This window comes from Oncorhynchus kisutch, linkage group LG27, assembly GCF_002021735.2.
Source record: "Oncorhynchus kisutch isolate 150728-3 linkage group LG27, Okis_V2, whole genome shotgun sequence".
NCBI classification, from domain to species: Eukaryota; Metazoa; Chordata; class Actinopteri; order Salmoniformes; family Salmonidae; genus Oncorhynchus; species Oncorhynchus kisutch.
In genome coordinates this window covers 18,822,574-18,835,201 of record NC_034200.2, presented here as the reverse complement: position 1 = coordinate 18,835,201, position 12,628 = coordinate 18,822,574, and the positions used below count along the sequence as shown (strand labels likewise).

At 43.0% G+C, this 12,628-nt stretch overlaps 1 protein-coding gene across 6 annotated transcripts in view; it reads left to right on the top strand.

The window, feature by feature from the left end:
* The window catches only part of LOC109871531 (histone-lysine N-methyltransferase 2C), a 134,579-nt gene that overhangs the window by 62,217 nt on the left and 59,734 nt on the right, over positions 1–12,628 (top strand). For all 6 annotated transcript variants that reach the window (XM_031807281.1, XM_031807280.1, XM_031807282.1 and 3 more), the window contains 8 exons: positions 2,110–2,226; positions 3,334–3,438; positions 3,572–3,676; positions 4,087–4,268; positions 7,332–7,496; positions 7,606–7,712; positions 7,837–7,911; positions 8,835–9,047. In XM_031807281.1, coding sequence (XP_031663141.1) covers positions 2,110–2,226; positions 3,334–3,438; positions 3,572–3,676; positions 4,087–4,268; positions 7,332–7,496; positions 7,606–7,712; positions 7,837–7,911; positions 8,835–9,047 — 1,069 coding nt within the window. The remainder of the gene's footprint in view (positions 1–2,109; positions 2,227–3,333; positions 3,439–3,571; positions 3,677–4,086; positions 4,269–7,331; positions 7,497–7,605; positions 7,713–7,836; positions 7,912–8,834; positions 9,048–12,628) is intronic.

The following is a 12,628-nucleotide window of genomic DNA, read 5'->3' as shown; positions in this document are numbered from 1 at the left end:
CAGCCTGAAGGTTGCTCACTTTTTCTGTGGCTAAACCAACTTAGGCCCGTAATTTAACAATTTTGATTGTTTGATATTAAGGCACATGAAAGTTCACACGTTAGATAAGGCATTTCTACCAATAAATGCATTTTGGTAAAAAAAAAAAAAAACATTTGTTTTACGTCCAAACGGCTCGACTGAAGTCGTGACTTGCACCATACGGCCTAGTTTCCTGAATCAGGTCACAAATTGTGATTTTTGTCAGACAGCATAGGTAGCAGCTCTACAGAGGTGAGATGACTTGGAATGAAATAATAAAGTCATCAAATAAAACAAATGTAATATACAGAACTTAAATATTTTATCAAGGTAATGTGAATAAATGATGGTTAATAAGTGATAATCAGTAATGAACAGTCACTACCACCATGGGACTTTTTAATTGTTTTATTCTGTGTTACGGCATCCAAACCACATTTATATAATCAAACCGAAAACGAACCGATCTCAAAAGCACTAATCGCTCAGCACTAGTCTCTCAGAATGGTGCAGGAGAGATGATCCTATTACTGAGAAAGATGAACACGGCAAGGTGTCTTATTTGGAGAAATGGGTTTTGTGTTGTCACCGCTGGACTGCCTATGTACTGTTGAGTTGTGGAATGTGGAGACTGAAGGGGTACCCTACAAAGCAGGATCAATGAGTTAGCCAGCTAAATATTCTGAAGTAACTTTATTTTTAAGATAAGCTTAACTTGGGCACGTTCTAATTGACTCAACAAACACATACTGAACAAAAATATCAAAGCAACATGTAACAATATCAACGATTTTACTGAGTTATAGTTCATATAAGGAATTCAGCTGAAATAAATTCCATTAGGCCCTAGTTTATGGATTTCACATGACTGGACTGGGGTGCACCCAGGGGTGGGCCTGGGAGGGCATAGCCCACCCACAAAAGGGCTTTATTAGGGACAGAAATACTCCACAGTTTCAACAGCTGTCCGGGTGGCTCGTCTCACACGATCCCGCAGGTGAGGAAGCCAGATGTGGAAGTCCTCGACTGGCGTGGTTACACATGGTCTGTGGTTGTGAGGCTGATTGAGTGTACTGCCAAATTCTCTAAAATGACGTTGTAGGCGGCTGATGGTGTAGAAATTAACATTCACGTCTCTGGCAACAGTTCTGGTGGTCATTCCTGCAGTCAGCATGCCAATTGCACGCACCCTCAAAACTGCATGTTGTTGTCTGATAAAACTGCACATTTTAGAGTGGCCTTCCAATGTTCCCAGCACAAGATTCACCGGTGTAATGATGCTATTTAATCAGCTTCTTGATATGCTACACCTGTCAAGTGGATGGATCATCTTGGCATTGGAGAAATTGTCACTAACAGTGATGTAAACAAATTTGTGCACATAATTTGAGAGAAATACGTTTTTTGTGCATATGGAACATTTCTGTGATTTAAAAAAATATTATTTCCGCTAAATGAAACATGTGACCAACACTTTACATGTTGCATTTATATTTTTGTTCAGTATAGAAGTTGAACTTTATTTTCGTTTTTTAATCTAAGTTAGCTGACTAACTCATCGATCCTGCTTTGTAGTATGCCGCTCTAGCTGAATAAAGAAAATAAAAACAAATTACGTTCTCAATTTTCTTAAATCAGAAATGCCAGCTTTTTCCCCCTGCATCAATTTGTTTTGTAGCTTGAATTAAGCACTATTCTAAGATGTGTTAAATATTACTATGGATATGAAACCATTTCATATCCGTGCGTAGGCTTTGCAATGTTCTACCTACCATCCAAGAAAACACCACTGAATGGGAAAGACATTGCCTCTGTAAAGTAGACCAAGCTGCTGTTCCTGTTACCTCACTAGATACCAGCAGCCTCATAGCTCAACAGCTCTACAGTGGGTGGAGGAGAAGAAGTCCCCTATGGCAAACTTTTTAATTAAGCTGACTTCATCGATCACAGTCTAGCAAGTGAGGACCTGTGTGTGTGTTTTTCTGTATCTGACTGTGAACACGACTCTTGCGAGTGTTTTTTGTGTGTTTCTGTGTGTGATCCGGTATGTGTTGAGAAGGAGTCCTGAGGTGTGTGTTTCTGTTGCAGGGTCGGGGGTCAGGCTTCCCCGGGAGGAGGCGACCCAGAGGGGCTGGTCTGTCGGGCAGAGGGGGTCGGGGCCGAGCGAGAGGGAAGAATGGAGCCAGTCCCACAGTCAACCCTGGGGTAGGCTATGTCACCTGTCAACCTGATCTCTTTTAGTTCACACTAATCCATTACAATTAACTGAAAGACAGTTTTATTACTAGTGTTGGGAGGAAAAATTGACAGTTACATATCGCAATATTATTTTGGATGTTATTAATGCTGGGGCTCCCGAGTGGCGCAGCGCCTAAGACACTGCATCTCAGTGCTAGAGGCGTCACTGCAGTCCCTGGTTCATATCCAGGATGCATCACATCCGGCCATGATTGGGAGTCCCATAGGGCGGCGCACAATTGGCCCAGTGCCGTCCGGGTTTGGCTGGAGTAGACTGTCATTGTAAATAAGAATTGGTTCTTAACTGACTTACCTGGTTAAATGGAGGTTAAATAAAACATTTTATAAAAATACTTTGGCTCCAAGTATCGGTTTTCTGGGTAGCATTAGCTAGCGCTAGTCGGCTGTACCTGCGCTAGAACTTCGGTATTTTTCATCCTATAGCTTGTTCGCCATCTTAAAAAATAAATAGTGAGCCAACGTGTTTTCAGCACTTATTTTCATGACTGATCAAAACAAATGTTCTAATGCCCTCTCCTGTCTCTGCTGCAGACATATACTAAGCAATATGTTTCGAACATCAAATTGCAATAAAATGACAGTATCCAATCACAATACATATGGGATCGTTTGAATTGCAATACATATTGTATCGGCACCTACGTTTCGTGATATCGTATCGTGAGGTCCCTGGCAATTCCCAGCCTCATTTATTACCCATATACCTCCTAGTTTTCCTGGTGTATTGTAAACAGTAATCATATGTTGTGGATAGATTATTTGCTGCAGCACAAAAACAGACTCACCCAGTGGACATGTTACTCCATACCACAGCGTGACACAACATTCGTGTCAGAGGCAAATGCTAATCAATAATCCTATCCAGGCAATCTCTTGTAATGCTGACAACTTCACATGCTGTAAAATAATCTAAGAATTTACGCCATAAACAGAGATGCATACCTCTGCAATATTGGTTTAGAGACAGAGAAACACTTCACTTTCATGTAGGGAATATCACAAGACTCAATCCTATCTAATGGTGTGTTTGTGCTCATGCTTCATAACATACAGGTCACCACCATGGAATCACCATACCAGGTGAAGGAGGAAGAGGAGAATGCCATGCACAACACCGTGGTCATATTCTCCAGCAACGACAGCTTCACATTGAAACAGGTGGGCATCTCTTTGTGTACAATTGATACATTTCCTGTACCTCTATTATTCGGTTAGCTTCTTTTACCATATCATAGTTCAACTTTGATTCTCTAGTATCATGTGTAAACTCCATTTGTTTCCCCTCTCTTAGGACATGTGTGTGGTATGTGGGAGTTTTGGGCTGGGTGCAGAGGGTCGTCTTCTGGCCTGTGCCCAGTGTGGGCAGTGCTACCACCCCTTCTGTGTTGGCATCAAGGTAAGTACCCTGTCCTTTACAGTGGCATTTTCTCTGAGATCTTACTGACGATTCTGATATTACATTTGAATAGGAAATGTGGGAACCCCACAGATGACTGGCCTTAGGGTTAATCATCTATTGATTTCAAAGATTTTAACCTGGCTATGACTGACTGACTCAGTATGTGAGTGTCAACTGGATTAAACGGGCCATATAAACTCATCACAGGAAGCTCAGCTCAAGTTGGTTCCATCCTTATCTCTTAATGCTGCCAATTACTGCAAACAAAACTCTTTAGTGTAGCTCGGCAGCACAGTGATATATCAATGTCCTTTACTATGGGATCTTCTTAAAGAGATAAGCACACACAATTTGGACTTTTGCCAATATACTCTCACACCACATCTGACCTTGTCCTCTCCTTCCAGATCACCAAGGTGGTGTTGAATAAAGGATGGCGCTGTCTGGAGTGTACAGTGTGTGAAGCGTGTGGCCAGGCCACCGACCCGGGCCGTCTGCTGCTGTGTGACGACTGTGACATCAGCTATCACACCTACTGCCTGGACCCTCCGCTGCAGAATGTTCCCAAGGACAGCTGGAAGTGCAAATGGTGTGTAGCTGACTCATCTGTCCATCCCCTCAACCTCTTCCTATTATGATAACGTGGCTGTGTCCCAAATAGCCCCCTATTCCCTATATAGTATAACGTCAATATTTGATGTATCTAAGCAAGAAGTCAACGTACCAACTAGAGGTCGACCGATTAATCGGAATGACCGATTTAATTAGGGCCGATTTCAAGTTTTCTTAACCTGTAGTGACGCCCAGCCCGTGAACGGGACCGTTATCATCATCTGACACGAATTAGCATAACGCAACGGACATAAATCTTCCTATTCATGAAAATCACAAGTGAAATATATTGGAACACAGCTTAGCCTTTTGTTAATCACCATGTCATCTCAGATTTTCAAAATATGCTTTACAGCCAACGTTAGACAAGCAGTTGTGTAAGTCTATCATAGCCTAGCATAGCATTATAACTTGCTAGCAGCAGGCAAACTTGTCACGGAAATCAGAAAAGCAATCAAATTAAATCGTTTACCTTTGATGAACTTCGGATGTTTTCACTCACGAGACTCCCAGGTAGACAGCCAAAGTACATTTTTCCCAAAATATTATTTTTGTAGGCGAAATAGCTCCGTTTGTTCTTCACGTTTGGCTGAGAAATCACCCGGAAATTGCGGTCGCCACAACGCCAAAAAATATTCAAAATTAGCTCCATAATATCAACAGAAACATGGCAAACGTTGTTTAGAATCCATCCTCAAGGTGTTTTTCTAATATCTATTCGATAATATATCCGTCGGGACAATTCCTTCTTCTCTAGGACCGGTTAGAGTAATGGCTACCTCTGCACTTTACGCGAGAGTCTCTCTCGGAGCCACCATGTGACCACTTACGCAATGTGCCCCCATACGGCTATTCTTCAACAGAAATGCGTAAAACTACGGCACTGCTGTAGACACCTTGGGGAATACGTAGAAAGCGTAAGCTCGTTGATGGTACATTCACAGCCATATAGGGAGTCATTGGAACGCAGCGCTTTCAAAACCTGGGGCACTTCTGGATTGGATTTTTCTCAGGCTTTCACCTGCAACATCAGTTCTATTATACTCACAGACGATATCTTTACAGTTTTGGAAACGGTAGTGTTTTCTATCCAAAGCTGTCAATTATATACAGGTTCTAGCATCTTTTCCTGACAAAATATCCCGTTTAAAAAAAAAAAAATGAGAATACTGCCCCGTAACACAATCAGTATTCGGGCATTTTTGGAGACCAATCATGGCCGATTACATTGCACTCCATGAGGAGACTGCGCGGCAGGCTGACTACCTGTTATGCGAGTGCAGCAAGGAGCCAAGGTAAGGTGCTAGCTAGCATTAAACGTATCTTATAAAAAACAATCAATCTTAACATAATCACTAGTTAACTACACATGGTTGATGATATTACTAGTTTATCTAGCTTGTCCTGCGTTGCATATAATCGATGCGGTGCCTGTTAATTTATCATTGAATCACAGGCTACTTCGCCAAACAGGTGATTTAACAAGCGCATTTGCAAAAAAAGCACTGTCATTGCACCAATGTGTACCTAACTATATACACCAACGCCTTTCTTAAAATCAATACAGAAGTATATATTTTAAACCTGCATATTTAGTTAATATTGCCTGCTAACATGAATTTCTTTTAAATAGGGAAATTGTGTCACTTCTCTTGCTTTCCGTGCAAACGGAGTCAGGGTATATGCAGCAGTTTGAGCCGCCTGGCTCTTTGCGAACTGTGTGAAGACTATTTCTTCCTAACAAAGACAGCCAACTTCGCCAAACGGGGGATGATTTAACAAAAGCGCATTTGCAATTATTGCACGAATGTACCTAACCATAAACATCAAGGCCTTTCTTAAAATCAATACACAAAATTATATATTTTTAAACCTGCATATTTAGTTAAAAGAAATTCATGTTAGCAGGCAATATTAAACTATTGAAATTGTCACTTCTCTTGCGTTCATTGCATGCAGTGTCAGGGTATATGCAACAGTTTAGGCCGCCTGGCTCGTTGCGAACTAATTTGCCAGAATTTTACGTAATTATGACATAACATTGAAGGTTGTGCAATGTAACAGCAATATTTAGACTTGAGGATGCCACCCGTTAGATAAAATACAGAACGGTTCCGTATTTCACTGAAAGAATAAACCTTTTGTTTTCAAAATGGTAGTTTCCGGATTTGACCATATTAATGACGTAAGGCTCATATTCCTGTGTGTTATTATATTGTAATTAAGTCTATGATTTGATAGAGCAGTCTGACTGATAGGTGGTAGGCAGCAGCAGGCTCGTAAGCATTCATTCAAACAGCACTTTACTGCGTTTGCCAGCAGCTCTTCACAATTCGTAAAAGCATTGCACTGTTTGACTTCAAGCCTATCAACTCGCAAGATTAGGCTGGCAATACTAAAGTACTTATTAGAACATCCAATAGTCAAAGGTATATGAATTACAAATGGTATAGAGAGAAATAGTCCTATAATAACTACAACCTAAAACTTCTTAACTGGGAAAATTGAAGACTCATGTTAAAAGGAACCACCAGCTTTCATATGTTCTCATGTTCTGAGCAAGGAACTTAATTTTTTTTTACATGGCACATATTGCACTTTTACTTTCTTCTCCAACACTTTGTTTTTGCATTATTTAAACCAAATTGAACATTTCATTATTTGAGACAAAATTGATTTTATTGGTGTGTTATATTAAGTTAAAATAAAAGTGTTCATTTTTCATTCAGTATTGTTGTAATTGTCAAATTTTTATATATATATATATATATACAAATCGGCTGATTAATCGATATCGCCTTTTTTTGGTCCTCCAATAATTGGTTTCGACGTTGAAAAATCATAATCAGTCGACTTCTAGTACCAACAACAACTTATTTGCCGTCTCACACAAAAAACCTATCCCTTTTCTCCATGAATGACCTAGTTCATTATTTCTCAATGTCCTGTACTGTACTTAATGTACATCCACCTAAATGTACTCAGCTATTCATTGACACCTGTCCTCACTCCTTCTCCCATCTCCTGTTTCCTCCTGCAGGTGTGTGTCCTGTACCCAGTGTGGTGCCACCTCGCCAGGCCTGAGGTGTGAGTGGCAGAATAATTACACCCAGTGCGCCCCCTGTGGCAGCCTGGCGACGTGCCCCTTCTGTCTCCAGGACTACAGCGAGGGAGAGATCGTGGTGCAGTGCCGCCAATGCGACAGGTGGGCATTGCTACAGTATTAGCTAAGCCTGCCGTAACCTATATCTATTGTCTGTTATTTTGAATCATGGTAACCGAAACCCCAACCCCTTCTCTTTCCTCTCCGATAGGTGGATACATAGTTCCTGCCAGGGTCTCCATTCAGAGGAGGATGTGGAAAAAGCAGCAGACAGCAGCTTTGACTGCACCATGTGCCGAGTCCACAAGGCCTCCAAGGGTAAGTAAGCACTACATACAGTATAGCCTTCTGAGTCCTTGCAACTGTATCTGACCCTCTCAGGCATCTCGTGTATTGCAGCCAATTACTCATTGGCTTTTGTGTGTCCTCACTGCATCCACAGCGCCTGTGTCCAAGGCCAGAGAGTCCATTGAACCGGCAGTTATGACGCAGATTCTCACAAAAGCTAAAGACATGGGTAAGAACAATAAGTCTGCTTTTGGTATTTATTTATTTAATAAAACAAATATATTCACTACAGTTCAAAAGTTTGGGGTCACTTAGAAATGTCCTTGTACACAGCGTTGTACGAGATCTTCAGTTTCTTGAATTTCTCCCCTTCATTTCTCAGAACAAGAGTAGATTGAAGAGTTTCAGAAAAACTTTTTTGGTTCTGGTCATTTTGAGCCTGTAATCAAAACCACACATGCTGATGCTCCAGATACTCAACTAGTCTAAAGAAGGCCAGTTGTATTGCTTCTTTAATCAGCACACAGTTTTCAGTTGTGCTAACATAATTGCAAACGGTTTTCTAATGATCAATTAGCCTTTTAAAATGAAACTTGGATTAGCTAACACAACGGGGGCTGATAATGGGCCTCTGTACGCCTCTGTATGCCTTTCCAGCTACAATTGTCATTTACAACATTAACACTATTTCTGATCAATTTCGTGTTATTTTAATGGACAAAAAATGTTGCTTTTATTTTCTTCAAAAATGACATTTCTATGTGACCCCAAACTTTTGAACGGTAGTGTATCAGCTTTAATATTGCAAATAGATTGTGGCTTCTATCAATGTAATTGTCTGCATAATTTACAATTTATTATTTTTGATTTATCTTTTTCTTCCCCTTTTATTATTTTCCCCTAATCCTACCACATCTCCCCTAATTGGAGTAAACTAATGGACGACAACACTTAGGCGTCTACTTCCAGCTTATACATACTATATACATTTTACCGCCACAGTATATTTCAGTCCCACCCTTCAGCTCCCCTCAACCCCTCCCATCTATCGCTGAAGACCATCCAGTAGTATTTGTTCTGTCTGGAGATTGAGACATTTCTTCTTCTCTGAGATGCCTTCTAACTCTTTGACTTAATGTGTGTCTCTTTCAGACCTGGTCAGGACGTACACTCAGGATGGCGTGTGTCTGACAGAGTCAGGCTTGTGTCAGCTCAAGAGCCTGACGGCACCTGCGTCGCGGCGTAGGAAACCCAAGCCCAAGCTGAAGCTGAAGATCATCAACCAGAACAGTGTTGCAGTGCTGCAGGCCCCCCTGGACCTGCTGTCAGAACACTCCCGGGACGAGGACATGGAGGACCACAGAGGTGCATGTCTTTAAATAAGAATGTGTTCTTAACCTATATTTAAGCAGGGAAGTCTGTTAACTGACCTAAATACAACAAGCCTGTTAGAAAACACTATGGGATAGTTTCCCAGGGCACAGATTAAGACCCTCTGAAACGGCAATTGTCCTTCGCGTTCCTAAATTCCAATGATGCTCACAGCAGACGGTTAGGTGGTGGCGTAGAGTTGTGGAGCTAAATTCCACAAATTGAAAAATCCACAACTTCAATTAGGCTAATCTCTTGAAGTTGACTGGAGTTGAAATGGAATTGACCCTGGGTGCTGTAGCTTGGGGGTAGAGTGGTCTGTTAGTCTGTTCTGCAGACTGGCTGTCTCCTTATCACCTCTCTCTGTCTCTCTCTCTGTCTCTAAGAGCTTTAGTAGCTTGGGAAACATTATGTTAACTAATTAATTGACAGTAAACATTACACTCACAAAAACTTTCTCAATAGCAAGGCTATGCTCACTGACTCATACATATTCAAAGCTTTCCTTAAGTTTGTCAGTCACAGTAGTCAGGTATTCTGCCACTGTGTAGTCTCTGTTTAGGGCTAAATAGCATTCTAGTTTGCTTTTTGAATTGTTTTATTCTTTCCAATGTTCAAGTAATTATCTTTTTGTTTTCGCATGAATTGGTTGGGTCTAATTGTGTTGTTGTGCTGGTGCTCTGTTGGGTGTGTTTGTGTTTGAACAGAGCCCCAGGACCAGTTGCTTAGGGGACTCTTCTCCAGGTTCATCTTTCTTTAGGTGATGGGTTTGTTATGGAAGGTTTTGGAATCGATTCCTTTTAGGTGGTTATAGAATTTAACGTCTCTTTTCTGGATTTTGATCATTCATGGGTATCGGCCTAATTCTGCTCTGTATGGATTATTTGGTGCTTTACATTATACACTGAGGATATTTTTTTAGAATTCTGCATGCAGTCTCTCAATTTGGTGTTTGTTCCATTTTATTAATTATTTGTTGGTGAGCGGATCCCAGACCTCACAACCATAAATTGCAATGGGTTCTATAACTTATTCAAGTATTTTTAGCCAGTTCCTAATTGGTATGTCGAATTTGATGTTTCTTTTGATGGCATAGAAGGCCATTCTTGCCTTGTCTCTCAGATCGTACAAAGCTTTGTGGAAGTTACCTGTGGTGCTGATGTTTAGGCCGAGGTATGTATAGTTTTTTGTGTGCTCTCTGGCAACGGTATCTAGATGGAATTTGAATTCGTGGTGTCTGGACCTTTTTTGGAACACCATTTTTTTTGTCTAACTGAGATTTACTGTCAGCGCCCAGGTCTGGCAGAATCTATGCAGAAGCTCTGGGTGCTGCTGTAGGCCCTCCTTGGTTGGGGACAGAAGCACCAGATCATCAACAAAGCATGAGAAGACTTTGCCTTTGTTTTGGTTTGTTTGTTTGTCAATTAGGGCGTGCAGGGTGAATAATTGGTCTGTCGTGCAGTAATTTGGTAAAAAGCCAATTTGACATTTGCTCAGTACATTGTTTTCACTGAGGAAATGTATGGGTCTGCTGTTGACGCATATCCCACTGTAGTTATTGGGGTCAAATTTGTCTCCACTTTTGTAGATTGGGGTGATCTGTTCTTGGTTCCAAATATTGGGAAAGATGCCAAAGCCAGGGATGATATTAAAGAGTTTATGATTTATAGCCAATTGGAATTTGTGGTCTGTATATTCTATAATTTCATGTAGGATACCATCAACACCATAGGCGTTTTTGGGTTGGAGGGTTTGTATTGTGTCCTGTAGTTCATTCAGTGGAGAATCCAGTGGGTTCTGGTAGTCTTTAATAGTTGATTCTAAGATTTGTATTTGATCATGTATATGATTTTGCTGTTTGTTCTTTGTTATAGGGCCAAAAAGGTTAGAAAAGTGGTTTACCCATACATCACCATTTTGGATAGAGAACTCTTTGTGTTGTTGTTTAGTGTGCTCCATTTTCCCAGAAGTGGTTAGTCTATGGATTCTTCAATTACATTGAGCTGATTTCTGACGTGCTGTTCCTTCATTTTTCCGTAGTGTGTTTCTGTATTGTTTTAATGATTCACCATAGTGAAGGCGTAGGCCCCGGGTTTTCTGGGTCCCTGTTTTTTGTCGGATAGGTTTCTCAATTTCTTTAGGTTTTTGCGTTCCTCATCAAAGCATTTGTCAATGTTTATTTTCTTTGGGTTTTCTGTTAGAAATTTAAATGGAATCTGAGAGGTGAAATATATTGTCTACACCTTCACTCTTACAGTGGAGTTGTCTAAAAGGGATTGAATTTTTTTCTGATAGGTTTCCACACTACGCTCTCTCTGTGTGGCGCTCTCTCTTTCTCTGTGTGGCTCTCTTTCTCTGTGTGGCTCTCTCTCTCTCTGTCTCTCTCTCTGTGTGGCGCGCTCTCGCCTCTCTGTGTGGCGCGCTTCGCTCTCTCTGTGTGGCGCGCTCTCGCTCTCTCTGTGTGGCGCGCTCTCTCTCTCTGTGTGGCGCGCTCTCTCTCTCTGTGTGGCGCGCTCTCTCTCTCTGTGTGGCGCGCTCTCTCTCTCTGTGTGGCGCGCTCTCTCTCTCTCTCTGTGTGGCGCGCTCTCTCTCTCTCTCTGTGTGGCGCGCTCTCTCTCTCTCTCGTGTGGCGCGCTCTCTCTCTCTCTCTCTGTGTGGCGCGCTCTCTCTGTGGCGCGCTCTCTCCCTGTGGCGCTCTCTCTCTCTCTCTGTGTGGCGCTCTCTCTCTCTCTCTGTGTGGCGCTCTCTCTCTCTCTCTCTCTCTCTGTGTGGCGCTCTCTCTCTCTGTGTGGCGCTCTCTCTATCTCTCTGTGTGGCGCGCTCTATCTCTCTGTGTGGCGCGCTCTATCTCTCTGTGTGGCGCGCTCTATCTCTCTGTGTTGGCGCGCTCGTCGCTCGGTGTGGCGCGCTCTCGCTCTGTGTGGCGCTCTCTCGCTCTGTGTGGCGCGCTCTCGCTCTGTGTGGCGCGCTCTCTCTCGCTCTCTCTCTGTGTGGCGCGCTCTCTCTCGCTCTCTCTCTGTGTGGCGCGCTCTCTCTCGCTCTCTCTCTGTGTGGCGCGCTCTCTCTCTCTGTGTGGCGCGCTCTCTCTCTCTGTGTGGCGCGCTCTCTCTCTCTGTGTGGCGCGCTCTCTCTCTCTGTGTGGCGCGCTCTCTCTCTCTGTGTGGCGCGCTCTCTCTCTCTGTGTGGCGCGCTCTCTCTCTCCTCTGTGTGGCGCGCTCTCTCTCTCTCTGTGTGGCGCGCTCTCTCTCTCTCTGTGTGGCGCGCTCTCTCTCTCTCTGTGTTGGCGCCCTCTCTCTCTCTGTTGTGGCGCCCCTCTCTCTCTCTTGTGTGGCGCGCTCTCTCTCTCTGTGTGGCGCGCTCTCTCTCTGTGTGGCGCGCTCTCTCTCTCTGTGTGGCGCGCTCTCTCTCTCTGTGTGGCGCGCTCTCTCTCTCTCTGTGTGGCGCGCCTCTCTCTCTCTGTGTGGCGCGCTCTCTCTCTCTCTCTGTGTGGCGCGCTCGTCTCTCTCTTGGCCCTTCTCTCTCTCTCTGTGGCGCGCGCTCTTCTCTCTCTCTCTGTGTGGCGCGCTCTCTCTCTC